Source organism: Salvelinus namaycush, chromosome 30, assembly GCF_016432855.1.
Source record: "Salvelinus namaycush isolate Seneca chromosome 30, SaNama_1.0, whole genome shotgun sequence".
NCBI classification, from domain to species: domain Eukaryota; kingdom Metazoa; phylum Chordata; class Actinopteri; order Salmoniformes; family Salmonidae; genus Salvelinus; species Salvelinus namaycush.
In genome coordinates, this window is record NC_052336.1 from 11,815,069 (window position 1) to 11,832,312 (window position 17,244).

At 44.3% G+C, this 17,244-nt stretch overlaps 1 protein-coding gene across 1 annotated transcript; it reads left to right on the top strand.

The window, feature by feature from the left end:
- Positions 1-348: 348 nt before the first annotated feature.
- Positions 349-14,494, top strand: LOC120024798 (tripartite motif-containing protein 66-like). Its single transcript, XM_038969126.1, has 18 exons — positions 349-397; positions 523-596; positions 1,386-1,599; positions 3,954-4,083; positions 4,378-4,494; positions 4,811-4,925; positions 5,264-5,410; positions 5,591-5,708; positions 5,863-6,692; positions 8,602-8,823; positions 9,798-9,924; positions 10,283-10,361; positions 10,467-10,656; positions 10,898-11,853; positions 12,075-12,207; positions 12,387-12,461; positions 12,562-12,714; positions 12,929-14,494. Exons 1-18 carry the CDS (start codon positions 349-351, stop codon positions 13,163-13,165), a joined length of 3,966 nt encoding a protein of 1,321 aa, XP_038825054.1. The 3' UTR covers positions 13,166-14,494.
- The last annotated feature ends 2,750 nt before the right edge of the window (positions 14,495-17,244 follow it).

Sequence of the window (17,244 nt, forward strand, 5' to 3'; positions counted from 1 at the left end):
GATACAGGGATGTAGAAGGAGGTCACCAGCAGCCCACCACAACCCAGCCCACCACAGCCCAGCTCACTACAGCCCATCCCATCCCATCCCATCCCAGCCTGCTCCACTCCTGTTTGCAGTGCTTACAATTCCCTCCAACATTGTAGGTCATTCGGCCTCTCCTTCCATTTTGGGAAGGGCTTCCGGGGATATTTCGCCCTAGAAAAAAAATAATTATCGTATCTCCCTAATTCCCAATTATTATGCACAGGCTTATTTAAGAAAAAGGATTATATGTTTTGTGTGTTAGAGGATGGATTTGAATTTGACACTCCTCTACTTCTGTTCTGTGAGGAGTCCTACACACAGATGAACCAGGCGAGGAGAGGAGAGGAGAGCTCAGCACGCAGGCTGTCATGTAAGCCGTATTCTCTGGGGCCACCTCTTGGTGCACGTTGCTTCCTGCCGCAGGTAAAAGCGTCAGTGTGAGTGCTGCTTTGCTGTGTGTGAGCGTCAGGCTGTGCTGTCCTCTCCCTCCCACAGCGAGAGCAGCTCTGCTGGGTACCAGCTCCACCATTCACCAGAGGACACATTACCCCAGTGCTGACATGGAGAAGGTAAGGCGTTCTCTCAACGTTCTATTAACATTCCTATGACACGGCTGACACAGATTACCTCAACTCTCTTTTTTCCCCATAAGCAGATTTTCTATTCTACTTTTGTTTGTGCCTCTGTGTGTAGAGGCAATTGCAGAAATAGAATGAATGTATATGCATGGACTTATTTTCTGTCTTAGCCCGAGGGTATTCAGACTCTCTCAAGTCTTTGATGTACTTCAGTGTATTTCTAACAAAGTGAATATGAATATTTTTCCAAATAACTCTGAGGGGATAATGTTAACTGTTATCTGTAATGTGAGGATGATGAAAAGATACACAACACGTTCTGAAAGAAGAAAGGATAATCCTGTGCAATTGGCATGACTTCAGTATGACCTGTTTTCTTATATTGTTGCAGCTGTATTTTGATATGTGATTTCAGTACATTTGATTTGAATGTGCACTTCATTCTGTGCTACTAGCTGTCTTTAAGCTGCATTAAAAGGGAAATGAATCAGCTGGTTGAGCAGCTTGTGTCTGTGACTCTCAACATGGCTTCATTTTGAGGAACTTGATCGAATGCATCTGACATTCTCTGGGAATAGCTCAGAATGTGTGAGAATCGACACAAGTAACCGCTCTGAGGAGTGTGATTTAGCCCAAAGTACAGAGGGAGGTAACACAAATACTTCTGACATATGTCACCCCATCTTTATATCAGACGACCTTGTTGTTTTGTGTGTGTGCTTGTGTGCGTGCGTGCTTGGTGTGTGTCAATACATGACAGGTCTTCTTTGTGTGTGGCAGCGTTGCTCAGAGTGCCCAGAGCCCAGGCTAGCCCAGAGCCTGTGTACATTCTGCAACAAGTGGCTGTGCTACCAGTGTACAGACATGCACCAGCACCAGAGAGCCACCCCTCAGTGCTCAGACCTGCACCAACACCAGAGGCCCACCACCCAATGTGTCGACCTGCACCAGAGGGACCAGATGGCCCCCAGCTCTCTGCCTCCACCCGAACCAGGCAAGCATCTCTCTCTCCCAGACAGGTTCTCCCATCCCTCACTGCCTCTCCAGTCTCCACATCCGGGTGTCTCTGGCCGGTTGGTTGGAGATGGGCTTCGTTTCCCCGGGGTCGTCATCAGACCTGTTTGGGTTTCTTTGTTTCAACTTTTTCCCATGTTTGTTTGTTAATCATGTCTCAGTAGGAATGATTGTGATGAATTATGCATGTAGCCTGTAATGGTTGGTGGTACAGTAATGGTTCCTACAGACCCTTATGTATTACAATTCCTGTTGTCATGTTGCCCACATTCAGAGAGTGAACACTGAGAATGATACTATTTTTGTAGCAACAGTGTGATATTATTCGTGGATACTGAAAAGTACGTTTCTAGGTCTCTACTCTTGGATGCTAAAAGGCGAAGTCATACTGTAACTCTGTGATCACATCTCACCTCTATTGCCACCTCTAAGTGTTGCTGTCTTAGTGTGTTGGTGTTTTGTTTTTGTGTTTTGGTGAGAACACCAGTTTGAAGTGTTGCGGGTGAGAAAGCGTAGCTCTGCAGGCAGGATGTGGTCACTCAGCTCTTAGCACTGGGGCTGTGCTACGCAGTGCACAATAGGCCTTGTGGAGAGCATTGTGCAAAAGGCACTGCTCATTGGAGTGGTGTGTCCAGCAGAGTGCAGTAGGGTTGTGTTCAGCAGATAGCTATGTTCAGCTGAGACTTTAGTCAGGCTCTGTGGGCCTGTGTGCAGCAGTTTGCATATGAACTGGGATGTGATCTTTATGTTATAGGGTTGTGTTGAGCGCTGTACTGTTCTGTTGAGTCAGTGTTTAGTTGACTGTACTAACTAGGGCCATGCTTAGCTGTGTGTGTGTGTGTGTGTGTGTGTGTGTGTGTGTGTGTGTGTGTGCAGCAGCAGTACTGTGTATTGTTGGGGGCTGTGTTTACTCATTGTGACCCTGTGGTCTCTCTATCACATTGTGATCTGTTTCCTGCCCCTTGTGGTATGTGTGCGTTTGTGTGTGTGTGCGTTTGTGTGTGCGTTTGTGCCTGCGTGTGTGTCTGTGACTGTGGGAAAACCTTCTGCATCACCCCAGAGTATAGACATAGGACCAACTTTAATGTGTACAGTGGATAGCCATCTGAACATCACCCAGTCTTCTCAGTCCTCATAACAATGCTTAGGCCTGCTCCGAGTGCAGTGCACACAGTTTCATGACACAATCATTACCCAAGAGGGGAAATAAACACCAGCATCAGGATACAACAATTGGTTGTTACTGGTCTCAAAAGTCAATTAAAGGCTTCAGTCAATTTGGGTCCAGTTTTGAAGTAAATAAACTAATGCCACATGGTGATTGCTTGGACTCCGTCCCAAATTATACCCTATTCTTACATGGTGCACTACTTTCGGCCAGAGCCCTATAGGGAACAGGTGCTATTTGGGATACAACCTTAGTGTCAGGAAGTGATAACTTTGGGCAGGAAGTCTCATATGTGCTGCATAAGAATCACATTTCCAGCTATTTATACAGATCATTTGCATAGAGTAGGAACTCTCATTACATTGCAAATCAAATGACTAATGCTGCATTTATTTTTAAAACATGGCCGTTTATGCAAGCACACATGAAAGTAATTTGTTCTCTAGCAGCATTTGTTACTGTCTACATCCTGCGGTGTGAAGGTTTTGTTTGATTCTTCAAAAGCCAACCGAACAAAGTTATTAATCTAGATTGGCACTGGTCTTTCATTTCTCCGATCAAAGACCTTCTCTCTCTGCCCTATTTCCCATCTGTCTACCCATTCTTTAAGTCCAGAAATATTTACTAGATTTAAAAGATGCCATATTTCCCTAACCTAAAATAGTTTGGGAATGATGATGATACTGAATGACTCATGTAATGCATGTTAACTTGAGGCCAATATCAGATTCAACGTATTTTCCAACTCTAAAAAAGAGTAGAATGAGATTGCAGATAACATTTACATTTACATTTAAGTCATTTAGCAGACGCTCTTATCCAGAGCGACTTACAAGTTGGTGCATTCACCTTATGATATCCAGTGGAACAACCACTTTACAATAGTGCATCTAACTCTTTTAAGGGGGGGGGGGGTTAGAAGGATTACTTTATCCTATCCTAACATTTTAAGCAAAATGAAACAAAACTAAACAGGAAACATTCAGCGAAATAGTAGTTTGTCTTGTAGCTTGATATAACAATAGAATAAAACGTTGATGTACATAAACTGTGTGCTGCCAGCACCAATTCCTCCCAACGGCTTTAGCTGTAGTGTGAATTGCTTGTTTAGTCCTTCTCTGTGGTAATGCTATGCTTCTCTCCCCCCTCCCCCCTCTGCCCGGCAGGCCCTGGCTCGTGTGGCCGCCCCCTTCTCATGTGCCACTCTCACAGACAGGAGCCCTTGGAGCTCTTCTGTGAGTCCTGTGACCTCATGTGCTGCAGCAGCTGTCACCTGTCCGCCCACAAGAACCACAGGTCAGTCCTTAGACACGGCACAAGGGCATTACAGTGAGGAGCTAACAGCAGGTTAAAAACCTCCTGCATTGTGTCTGGTGCATATCTTCAACCTATCTAATTCCAATTCAGTCCATATGATACATTCCCCTGTTGCCTGTGATTTTGCAGCGCATTAGTGGTCCCAATAGTCCCTAACGTCAAACAGTAACTAGCCCTCAAGGAGATGCTTTAAATGAAAGGGTGTAAAGTGGTGAGGTTAAGTGGTGTTTCTATTGTATTATTTGACCCACTGTGATATCTGTTTGTCCTCAGGTTGGTGCACATTGGAAAGGCCCTGCAGGACCAACAGTGGCAGTTTGAGAGCTTGATGGCTCAGGTGGAGGAGAGGAGGTCTGCAGTGGAGAGCACAGCCAAACAGATAGAGGACAGGTAAGCTCCGCTTGTACAATACATTACAGACAGATGTGTAGAATGATCAAGAGTATACACTGATCTCATAAAGCAAGTGTAAAGCCAACAGCTGGTGGTCTCAGAAACCTGGCTCAAATTTTCCAGAGCAATGTTGATGAAATGTATATGTCCTCTCAAAGATCATATACAATACACTCTCCAACTCTGAATGAAATACCCATCTAACATATGTAAAGCATCCAAGTGCAATAAAGCACTTATACACCACAATCCATCAACTGTTTTGGTTTCTCTGTCAGTAATCAGAATGTCATTTTCTCTGTGTTCCTCTCAGGCTGCACGGTGTAAAGATCACGCAGAGGAAGGCTGAGAACCAGATTAAAATGGCAAAGATGATTATGATGAATGAGCTGAACAAACGGGCCAACCTATTAATAGAGCAACTGGAGGTAATGACTTTCCCTCCCTCCCTCCCTCCCTCCCTCCCTCCCTCCCTCCCTCCCTCCCTCCCTCCCTCCCTCCCCTCAGTCTCAGTGTTTCCAGGGGCATTCATCTCCAGTGTCTAGCTGACCATGAATGTACATGTTCCCAATCAGGAGCGCTCCCAACATCTAATCAGTTCTGAGAGGCAATAATGATCTGTCAAAAAAGCAGGGATCTTAGGAATGAAATCCGGTGAAAAACAAGCCATTGATTAGCCCCTCTCTTTCCATCTGTAATTCACTCTCTCTGTGCCAGCAATTACACATGAGCATGTTTCAGTCTGCCTCTGTGTGTGTGTGTTTAGAAGATCTCGGAGGACTTCCAGCGGCGTCTGGAGGACCAGCTGCAGGGGGAGATAGAGATGTGCAGCCAGCTGGACCACGTGCAGAACTTCATCAGCTGGGCAACGGCCCACCACCTCAAGAACCCACTGCTCTTCAGCAGGGAGCTGGTAGGTCTGAAGGGACAGAAGGGTGGGCTTGCGGGTCAAACACAAGGCCATTTTTTTGTACCTTGTAAAACTCAAGGCCATTTTCTAGTCTCATTTAAAAACAGAGAAATAAAACATTTTTGGAGTTGATTATGGAAAAAAGGTAATTTGGGCATTTACATTACGCCTGTCCTCCTTTAGATTTCTCTCCAGATGCAGCGCCTGCTTGAACCCCCACTTCACTCAGACGCCTGGCTCCCTGTGAAGATCAAGTTCAACTGGGATGCCAGCTACTGGACTAAGCAGATCTCAACTTTGGGTAAACTAAGGCTTAAAGGACCTGGCTGCAGTAGCTTGGCTGCAGTGACTGGTTGTAAACTGGTTGTATGTAATTATTGAAAGTGTTGCATTTAATGCCGTCCTACTGGAGACCTGGCCTTATTCCTAAACTACAAGTATCTCTGTTGTTGTAGGTCAGCTCACTGTCGAGGGGGGAAATCGCTCCTACTCTGAGGGCGTGGCCTTCCCCAGCATCCTGAGGCCCCAGCCTATCACCTGCTTGTCCCTGCCATCTGTGTGCCATGGAGGGCGGGAGCAGGGCTGTGCCTTCCAGGCCTGCTGTCAGCCCCAGATGTGCTGCCTCCACTGCATACCCCCACAGCCAGCTGTGCAGCTGGACAAGACCCAGCGGGAACCCAACCCCTACTCCGCCAGGTGTGCCCAGTCCACCCTCAGCTCTCCCTCCCTGGCCCTGCACCAGAGTCAGCTGCTGAGGTGCTGGGGCCCTGACAGTCCTCCAGGTCCACCAGCTGTGGCGCCCTCCTCCATGCAGCGTCCCCAACAGCCAGCGCATCTCCCGGCTGCTGACCCAGGCCTGCTCAGCTCCAGCTCCAACAGTAGAGGTCTTGGACTTCAGCCCCCAGCCACAGCCCTCTACCAGCCTCAGATTCAGCCGCTTCCCGAAACTCATGCACAGCCAGCCACAGATGGGGCCAGGGAAGGCCAGGGCCAGCAGGCCAGCAGAGAGAGAGAGCAGACTCCTGGGCAGCCAGCTGTGAACAGAGAGGTGTTGACAGAGCAGATCCAGGAGGGGAGCAGGGAGAAGACACATGTACAGACAGGGGTGGACATAGAGGTGCTGACAGACGGGATCCAGCAGGAGCAGCAACAGCAGCAACAGCAGCAGCTCCTGTCTCCCCTAGTGGCCAAACTGACAGTGGAGCAGCAGGAGGAAGAGCAGCAGGAGGAAGAGCAGCAGGAGGCCAGGACTACACAGCCAACCAGAGACTGCAGAGATGGCAGGGTGAGTTGACCAAAGCACACTATAATGAACATTGTTTCTTCACATCAGAGATGCTTAAACCATATCAACTTAGTAAAGCTGTCCATGTTTGCTCAGCGATAGTGCACTTTTGGCCTACGTTGGAGTTCCCCCATTGTTGTCTGTTGACCAGAGAGTTGTATAGGTCCCACAACCTCATTTTGCTTTCACTCTGTTGACTCCCCAGTGGTCACACTTGTCCCTCCTCATTCTCTATGGTCTTATAGACCTCACCACACACTCTGAGCTCAGAGGTGTCAAAACACACAGTCTTGCTCACAAACACCTCTCAGACTCACAGTAACACACATGCCTCAGCCCTGCCTCGCTTCTGGCCATGCACACATACACGCACACACAAACCACAGGTCACACACCTGTCCTAAGGAGAATAGTGCAAGGTACAGCCATTGTTTCACTTTGGTTGTGCATTATGGCAGAATAAAAAGCCAATGGGTTGAGGGAAGGCTGGATACAGTAAATTGGTTTCATGGTGTTATAATTGAAGCTCAAAGCACATTGTACCGCAGGGAGCTTTGCATGATAGCAAGTCTTAAACCCAGGATGACAGCAGTATTTCCTGTCTCAATATCTACATACAGCGGATATTGAAAAAATTCTGGCAATAACTTTGTTTACGCCAAATGATCAGTCACAGTGGTTGACAGCTGCCCTGAAAACAGATGGTGCTACAGAAACCTAACTGGCTTCCATTTGAAGAAGGAACTATGCTTAAGAAAGAGGCACACTAACACAATCAAAGCACCAGCTATGCTGAAATATATTTAAAAAAACTGAAGTGCAGCATTGCAGTAAAGCTAAAAAAAGATTCTACTGTTTATTATTAGTACCCTTGGTACCAGGGATTGAGCAACCGAATGATCACTGATCAAAAATGTTCCTCCTGCATGATTAAAACAACAGAGGCACATGATTTCCGCCTTGCCAAGACACAGTGAGTGAAAGTGAGAAGAAAAAGCGCTTGGGCGCAGCCACATACATACTTAACCTGGTAATAATGAGACACTTGGGGAATTGGTGGAGCTGGCAGGTTGATTTCAGCTCTGGGTACACTTCTCTCAGATACATCCCTGTCTTCTGTCTCGCTCCCTCTTCCTCTAGAAGAGGATTATAGCTTTTTTCTCCACATTTAGACTCCTTCACACCTCTCCTCGGGGCGCGGATCAGGTAAGTGTTTTAACCGAGTGGTAATTATGAGCACATGCTCTGTGTCAGCTGGTCTAAATCTCCATGGTGTGTGGCACGCTGTGAGAAATAAGACAGAGAAAAAAAGGGAGGGAAGGAGAGGTGAGAGGAAGAGAAGGGGTGAGAGGAAGAGGAGGGGTGCTGAGACACAGGCTAGTGCTCGAGCTTTGTCAGGCGTATGGCTGCATTAGCACAGAGATACAGTTTCTTGGGGCTTTTTGGAAAACTCGCATTAGTGAAATGATGACGAGAGGGGAAGGCCAATGGAGGAGAGACAGAAAGAGAGTCTAATCTGTGATGTGCTAATGCCGCTTATTCAAAGGAGCCTAGCTAACGCACTTCTGATGGTGGATTTACATACGATAATTGGTGTTGTAACTAAGCCCTTCATTATCAGTAGAATGACGGTGTTGTGAGCAGTTGTGTGGGCCATCTCTCGCTGAAATGAATGGGCTTTGTAGCGATTGCGTTGTTTTTAATCAGACAGGCAGGGCTCACAGAAGGGATTCTGAGTGGCGTCCTTAGTGCGTGTGGTACTGAAGGTTGTTCTGCCACACACTTCCCACCACCGCACTGTCTCCCCGTTGCTATGACATGAATAGATGCACCTGTGTTGTATGATGCTCAGTCAGCAACAGTAGAGTGTGCTGATGCAGTCTGCTTTTGTGTTTCTGTGTCCTGACAGAGATCCACTTCACTGGAGATGTCTGTGACGACCCATGGGTTCAGTGTTGATGCTCAGAGCAGCAGGCCCAGCTCACTGTGTGGGAGGAAGAGTCGATCCCAGAGCATCCCACCAGAACTGGCAGGCCCCTCCAGCAGCCCCTCCACAGACAGGCCCCTGGGGGCCACCCACAGCTTAGCAACAGCAACAGCAGCCATGGAACGGGGACGCATGGCAGACCAGGTAACCCATTAACCCATTAATGAACCTGCTGCCATAGAGATCCTATAATTCATGTAATTCTATGCCTACTGCTACCAAGGAGAGTGCAGGTGAAAGGTCATGGCTGACTGGAGACAAGCAATTCTCAATAAATGACTGGCATTCTATTATAAGATTTTCAATGGACAATTAATGGACATTTTAATTGTGATCGAAAGTCATGCCTATTCTCTTCAACTTCCATTATTACATGTCAGCTTCTTAAGGCTGTCTAGCTGTTAAGGCTGTCTAGCTGTTAAGGCTGTCTAGCTGTTAAGGCTGTCTAGCTGTTAAGGCTGTTCTGATCAGAGCTTGTATAAGAGACATGCCATTATACAGTTCCATTAGGGACATTACAGTATAGCTACAAAGAAAAGAACATTGTAAAAGAAAACAAAATTCCAAATACTGTATCTATTACAATATGTCAGATGAAAAAGTTATTTTAAACAGTCTCAGCAGTTTGGATTTGATTTTAAAGGGATACATATAAATGTGGCAGAAAGGTTTGGCTGTCAGACTTAAAACCTTGTTCTTGTTACACACTTGGCAATGTAAATTCTTTGCAGAGGGTATAACACATTACCAAAAAATAGAACTGATACAGCAATGAGTCCATTTGCTTTTATTGCAAACAAATTGGACAAAGTTGCTAGTGTTTCTGTTTAAAGGTACATTTAACAAAATTACCTTTTTGGGTCAATCAGATTCCAGGTTTTTGGTGGCAAAGCCTTTTCTTGTTTTTTGTCTCTGCAGTTGACTTTGTAGCATGATGTAGTATAATACCCATAATGTTTTGTAACGATATCTGGTTTATCTTACTAAACACATTCCTAAAGCTAACACTAAGGTGTCGCTCCTCCTTATTCTTACAGACTTTGGATGTAAAATATGGTTGGTGTCTGTGCTTGATACAGTAGTTGATGTTGATTATGACTGATTCCCTCCCTCAGCAGGGTTTCATGGATCTCAGGCGGAGGGGGTTGTCTTCTGATGGAGTGATACGATCCTTAGCCACTCCTCCCTCCAGAGGCCAGCCCAGCCTACGCCTGTCACCTTTGACCATCTACAAGACAGAGCCTGGTACTGAGCCACTTACTTCCAAATATGATACATTTATCATTTATTTATTTATTATTATACAATAAACATTTCTCAGATTATTTATTTATGTATACACTGTACACTGCAATTCAGATCTAGCTGCCAATATTGTACACCATGGCTATAATAAATTACATCTCTCTCTCTCTTTCTCTCTTTCTCTCTCTCTCTCTCTCTCTCGATAAATATGTTCTGATTATGTAGTAACAATATGCTCTTTTATAAACATATGAACACTGAGAGATGAATACAATATCATCATTACTAATATCCAAATTCTGCTTTCACATCAGTTAAATGGATTCATCAAATGATTATTCTTTCTCCTGTTTACCAGATTATGTCTATGCATATGATGAGACTGGGCATGACGTCAAAGGAAAATGCAGAATACCAAGAAAGACTCCAGACAACAGGTATGTTCTATTTAAACATCACACTAATCTTCAAAAAATAAGTTGAAGTCAAAAGGGGAAAAGCTAAAGTTATGTTGCTTCACCACTTCCCTCTTCATACATCAGTGACAGAGAGGTACAGAAGGAATCTGGGAGTTCCAGTTCCAAGGTTCCAGTGGTGTGTTTGGAAAGGCTGAAGATCCTGGTGTCTCGGATCCCACCACAGGGGCGGCGACAGAGTGACCCTCTGCCAGACACCGCAACAGAAAGGACTGGACCTGTTCCACAGAGGGGATGGAAGGACAAGATGACTGAGGTAGGCTCCACTAAAACACCGTGAACTCTCTTCTCTTCCAGAAAGTCTATGATGTCAGATTATACTAGTTTCATAACCACAATAAACATTATGTCTGAACTAGTTTTGTCCAGCAGCTGGTTCTTATAAGCGGCAGCAATTAGCCCGGAGAAGAGGTCTGAACTAAATTGCAATGTGTTTCAGATCAGGGTAAAATACTACTGGCATGTTCTAAATGTCCAACTCTGTACTTTGTCTACAGGGAATATCAAAAGAAGCCAAGGTCGCAACGGTCAGCCCGTCTCTGGATAAACAATACTCAGAGAGACACACTATCAATCAATCTCTCCCACCTCCAGTAATCAATGATTGGCCTGAGCATGGAAGAGACAGTCCTCACAAAGAGCTCACACTGCAAGTACCCGCCACTGATCTTGTATCACCCCCACCTTTCTCTGCACCTGACCTTGACTCTGACTCAGATCCCAGGTCAATCTCAGAAACTGTTTCTGACCCTGAACTGGACTCGGACCCACAACCAGAATCGGATCCCAAGCAAGAGTCTGCATCAGAGGCTGATCTGGAATCAGTTGCTGATGAGGAATCTCCTGATGAGCCTGCTACAGAATCTGAACCTAGTGTGGAATCAGAACCTAGTGTGGAATCAGAACCTAGTGTGGAATCAGAACCTAGTGTGGAATCAGAACCTAGAGTGGAATCAGAAGGTAGTGAAGAATCAGAGAATGGTTTAGAATCAGAGAATGGTGAAGACCTGGATGCTGATGCGGAATCGGAGGCTGATATGGAATCAGACCTCCAACCTGACCCTGGCTCAGACCCCCGTTTTCCATCTGAAACACATCCGGGATTAGATTCAGACCTGGAATCAGACTGTGCACAACCCCCTGAATCACAAGGGTCTGCAGAATCTGGACCAGATCTTGAATCGGAGCCAGACTCAGCCCCTGACCCAGCCTCTCTAAGTCCTGAACCAGGAGTGGAGTCCCCTCCAGCCCAGAGGGCCCTGCATGCAGACCCTGGTCCACAGAGGCATTGTGAAGGAGCCGAGCAGGCCCTGACTGGGGCAGAGACCATGGAGGTGGAGAGTGAAGACTTCTGTGCCGTGTGTCTGATCGGAGGAGACCTTCTGTGCTGTGACCGCTGTCCCAAAGTCTTCCACCTGTCCTGCCATGTGCCCGCTCTCCTCAGCTTCCCCACGTAAGTCATCTCACCGCCATAAGTCATAGACTGTGTCCCAAATGGCATCCGATTCCCTATATAATGCATTACTTTTGAACAGGGCTCATAGGGCTCTGGTCAAAAGTAGAATAAGGGGCCATTTGTGACGCCTCACTTCTCTCATCCATCAGTCTTGTCTACACTACTGCTCTGTGGTTGAGGATAACCAATGTCTGCCTCTGTGTCCTCTCCCACTTCAGGGGTGACTGGGTGTGTACCTTCTGCAGAGATATCCAGCAGCCAGAGGTGGAGTATGACTGTGAGAACCAGAGGCTGGCTGCAGAATGTTCAGGAAAGCCACTACCTCATGGTCTCTCTGCTTGTGACCAGAGAGTAAGTACTGTATTATTCTTCATTATGAAAATGTAAATCAACTGACACTAGACTCAAAATATTACTACAGTCAGTAGTGTCAAGGAGGGCTCAATGTCTTCTGTAAGTGGGGTTTCACACCTACTAGTTACAGTAAATGTTATTTATCGTAATAAATCAATGTTGTCCCCCCTCTGTAGAAGTGTGAGAGGTTGACTCTGTTGATCTGCAGCAACATGCTAAGTGCTCCCTTCCATGAGCCGGTCAGTCCACTGGTAAGTGATCCCAATCTTATTCTTAATCAGCATGTTAGTATTCACAATACTCCGCAAAAACACAGTGATCTGGTTTAATAAAATGTGTTTTGAAACCTAGGCTCGCCACTACTACCAGATAATCAAAAGGCCCATGGATCTGTCTGTGATCAGGGCCAAACTCAGCAAGAGGAGCACTCACCACTACTATTCACTTGAGGAGTTTGTGGCTGATGTCTCCCTCATGTTCAGGAACTGTGCAAAATTCAATTATGTAAGTGATATAGATTAATAATAATATTTTAGTGATAGAGGTTAAACTGTATATATTGACCACTCTTTCAGTGCTATTTTGCAAATGCATATTTTATTGTATCATTTACATTATTAAATGTCCCACAATGCAATTGTAAGTACTGATCCGGGTCACAGTAGTAAAACCTGAGATGAGCTGTGTTTAATGTCTGGTTTCTCTGTCTGTCCTCCAGCCGGACTCAGAGGTGGCCCAAGCAGGTCGCAGCCTGGAGACGTTTTTCAGCTCCAGACTCATGGAGGTGTTCCCAGACAGGGCCTTCCCTGCAGTCGAGGAGGACTCCGACAGCGATGAGTACGACGAGGTGTACAGAGCAGCTGAGGGAGGCTTCCCCTGGCTAGAGAAGAGAGAGCAGTGCCACAGGAAGAGGAAGAGGAGGCACTCTCTCAACTGGAGGAAGCATAACTTCTAGTTGTAGGCAGTGGGGCAGAGCCTATCACTGGCTATTTTGAAGGACAGTATGACATGATATTGCACTGGACGTTTCCATCCAAGAGAGGAAGCTGAGTTTTTATGAAGGGATTGTATGTACATATTTACATTTTGAGAATTGTACTTCTTCATTATAAAGGTTATCTGCTCTTAATTTGGCCTGATATTTGTGTCAAATATTATTGTATAAGTATAACCTGACTTACATCTTTATACTTAATATGCCTTTATAAACTGCGTTTCTGGTATTTGTTTTTTGTTTCAGATATATTTGTAGATTCTACCTATATTTGTAGATTCTCCATCATATATACAGCAAAACCTACAAGGTCAGTATTGATAAATGATAAACATATTTATAAATGTTAAACTCTACAATATCTTGTTTTATATATTAATATTGAATGTTTTTAGTGGCTAAATGATTGCAGGCAATTAGTAAATACAGACTATTAATGTTAATATTTCTGTCTTGCATTTTATATATATATATATAATATGTCTCTCTGTCCTATATGCACTTAAAGTACAGTATAGAATGTTATGTATGGCCTCCCTTTTTTTACGGTAATGATTTGAGTGACTGACAGAGGGCGCCCTAGCAGCAATGACTGAGAACAAAGGAAAAAGTTAAGTTCATATTGAACCAAGGGGGTATTCAAAGAAGATTAAGATAAATATAAAAATGAACATACCTTTAGTTGAAATTGCCACAATAGTATTGCAAGGCACATATGCTTTAGATTTGCATTTATTCAATCCTAATGAAATCCTACTTCATTAGGATAAGGCCAGTATTAATAATGATTATTTCTCAGGCTTAATGGGAGTGGAAGGTATTTGATCCAGTGTGAATAAGTAGAAAGAGCTGGAGAAGTTAAGAGAGACTTAAGAGTAATGTTATGTTATATCAACTTTCTGTAGTTTCTATGTAGAATGTACATGTTAGTTTTTCATTTATGTAAAATGGCTGCTGCAATACGGTAGAGCTGGCTGTATTTTTTTAAAGGTTGCTGCAAATTAATAGCTGAAATTAACTGTAGGATCAAGCTAAGTTTGCTATTTGAATAAACAAACGATTGTAGGTATTTTTTCTCTGTAGTATTTCATTTGGACTTTTCAATATGGAATATCTCTGCTTCCATCTCTAATATTGAATCCTAAAACCTACAAAGACCCTCTCAGAGTTAGCTGGTATCAAGAAATGTCCATTTAATAAAGAACAGTTGAAGAGAAAAGTGCTGTATTTGAAACGGTCCTTGCTATTCTTCTACGATTCCTTTTGATTCCTCATTTCTATTCTGTCTGAAGTTATTTTATGGGGTTATGGAAATAATAAATGTATATCTTTAACCAACAAAGGCATGTTTTGTATCAACATAGTCTTCTTGCTAGTTACTACCTAAAATATATGTAATAAGCTTAAAGGTATGCTGAGTCATTTCCTGAGTTTTTGGGGGATTTGACAGAATGGGGTTGTGATTAGTTGCCAACAGTCAAGTGTCAGTCAGTGTCCCACCTCTTCTCCATATGGGCGGTGTTGCTGTGGACTTGACAAGATGCAGGATGCGTTGCCTACTGGAGACATGGAGCCAGAGCATCAGTGGGTATTAATGCAGACGACTTCTCAGGATTGTGAGTTTGTTGTTCAAACCATGAAGGAAAATAATCTCCTAAAATAACCACATTTATGTTGATGTAAGCTATTTCACAACTTCTTTCATCTTCCTTTATTTACAGCAGCTAGTCATATCCAAGAAAGATAACATGCCTTACTAAATATTTCATGGAGATAAAAAGTGTTTAAAAGTTGCTGTGTCAGCCTACCATGCAAACTTTCCTCAAAGCCCCGATTCTCTGTTTGTCCAAAACTTTTCCTACCTAAAAGTAATTTTCTCTTAATGAGTTAGAACATTATGCGTTGCCTGGAACCCTTTAACTTTCACTTTGAGTGTAGTCTTCCATTAAATGTGATTCACAGGGTCCTTATGGTTGCTTATGGTTGAGGGCAGTGAATGATGTATGATTAATCCTGGCTCCCTTTGAAAACCATCGGCTAGCCCCGACCAATTTTCTAATTCAATTATCCTCGATAGTCTTGATTGAACCATCATGCAGACATTAAAGCATTCAACACTGAAATGTTTCACGAAAGGCACAAGAATAACCTGCCGTTGGGGCAGCAGGTAGCCTAGTGGTTAGAGCGTTGGGCCAGTAACCAAAAGGTTTCTAGAGCGAATCCCCGAGCTGACAAGGTAAAAATATTTTGTTCTGCTCCTGAACAAGGCAGTTAACCAACTGTTCCTAGGTCGTTATAAATAATAATTTGTTCTTAACTGACTTGCCTAGTTAAATAACAGAGCAGCCTGGTGGATGCAGGGCCGGCTCTAGCCTTTTGGGGGCCCTAAGCATAATTTGGTTGGTTTTACAACTACTTTCCTGCAATTCTACACATTTTGCCATGACTTATACCATGTTAATATGATATCTGAGTGAAAATGACTAGCAAAATCAATTGAGGCCCGCTGGGCATGTGCCCTGTGTGCCCGGTCGGTAATTCGACCATGATTATGATAAGATATACTTTATTAGTCCATGCAAGATGGAAATTAGTCTTCTGCTTTTATCCAACCTGAAATTACAAGAGAAAAACTGCTGATGCACAACCAAATTCTGAAATTGCACCTTGTGTTTTCTACTATTCTAACTCTCAACTGTAAGTTGAAACCCCTACTGAGTTCCTAAAATTATTTATATTTTATTTAAAAAATGTGGTTCGGGGGCCCCCTAGGGGTCGCGGGGCCTTAAGTGGTTGCTTATGTTGCTTATACCTAGGGCTGGCCCTGGCTGGACTGTAATGAGGACACAGCCTGATTCTGTGAGTGGTGAGCAGTGAGAAGCGGTGCTGTCTTGACTGTGGGCTAGCTAGCAGCAGACTGGTGGGTCTTCGCATCACAGAGAGGTGAGTGGTCTTTTGGACAGCTCAGACATGTCCATCATTGACCGTAAGTAATTTTCTCTCGAGACGCAATCATGGCAGCCTATTAATAATGATAGGATCATCTTAATGTGGGGGAGTCTGGAAAAGACTTTAGCAGTTGTGAGCAACAAGATGATAAAACACACTGTAGTCTTGGCAAAACAATCTCATATTACACTAACCACCATCATTAAGTATTAACTAAAGAATATGATCTATGCTCCTTTCATCCTCGCTCTAACCATCCTTTTGAATGTTTTAATAAAGGAAAAGCATGATGGATTTAATGGATTTGCATGTCCAATTAAATCCATGTAGTTAGGCCAAAGAGGTGTCTTACAAAAGTTAAGAAATCCTAAGCCCCAAATTCTAATGAAAAATGCAAACTAGAAATAGAATTTCAGCAAGGCATGAACTGAGGAACACTTAAAACATGCCAACTTTAGCACCTAGAGGCTGACCAGCAGTGATTCATTTGTATCAAAAGACCTCTCACATATATTCCTGTCTAAAAATGTACTCGATCAAGAGTGAATTCCTTGCCCCTCCAAGTGGTTGCAGTTCTCCCTTGATGAAAGGAATCAAGCTGGGTTACTTGTTCCATCCCAAGAGATGATATCATCTTTCCTTCCTGAGAGAAACACACATTTGCTCTCAGTAAATCGTATTATTCCAGTGAATCCTGCCCCACCACCCCACGGATGCGTTCCAAATGGCATCCTATTTCCTACATAGTGTACTACTTTTGACCAGAGCCATACGAGTCATGGTCAAAAGAAGTGCACTACACAGGGAATTGGGTGCCATTTGGGATGCACACTCTCACTCCAATAGACTCATTCTAGTTCATCTCTACAGACAGTATCCTGATGATTCTTAAATCAGATCAGAGTGCTGTCCGGGAGAATTCCCTCAATACCTGCAGGATTAAGACGCCGATTGTCTGCCTGCTGTCCTGACAATGCTGGAGGGAGATGCTGCTCCCAGGAGGTTCTCCTGAAGACAGACATGATGTAATCACTCTGCCTGCAGCGTTTAAACCTCTTTACCCTGGAAATGCTGCTCTGCTGCTGGCCCCT

Coding starts and splice junctions, on each gene's coding strand:
- LOC120024798 (XM_038969126.1), top strand. CDS start 349: ATGAACCAGGCGAGGAGAGGAGAGGAGAGCTCAGCACGCAGGCTGTCA. Junction 4,926..5,263: donor TATTAATAGAGCAACTGGAG/GTAATGACTTTC, acceptor GTGTGTGTTTAG/AAGATCTCGGAGGACTTCCA. Junction 9,925..10,282: donor CATCTACAAGACAGAGCCTG/GTACTGAGCCAC, acceptor CCTGTTTACCAG/ATTATGTCTATGCATATGAT.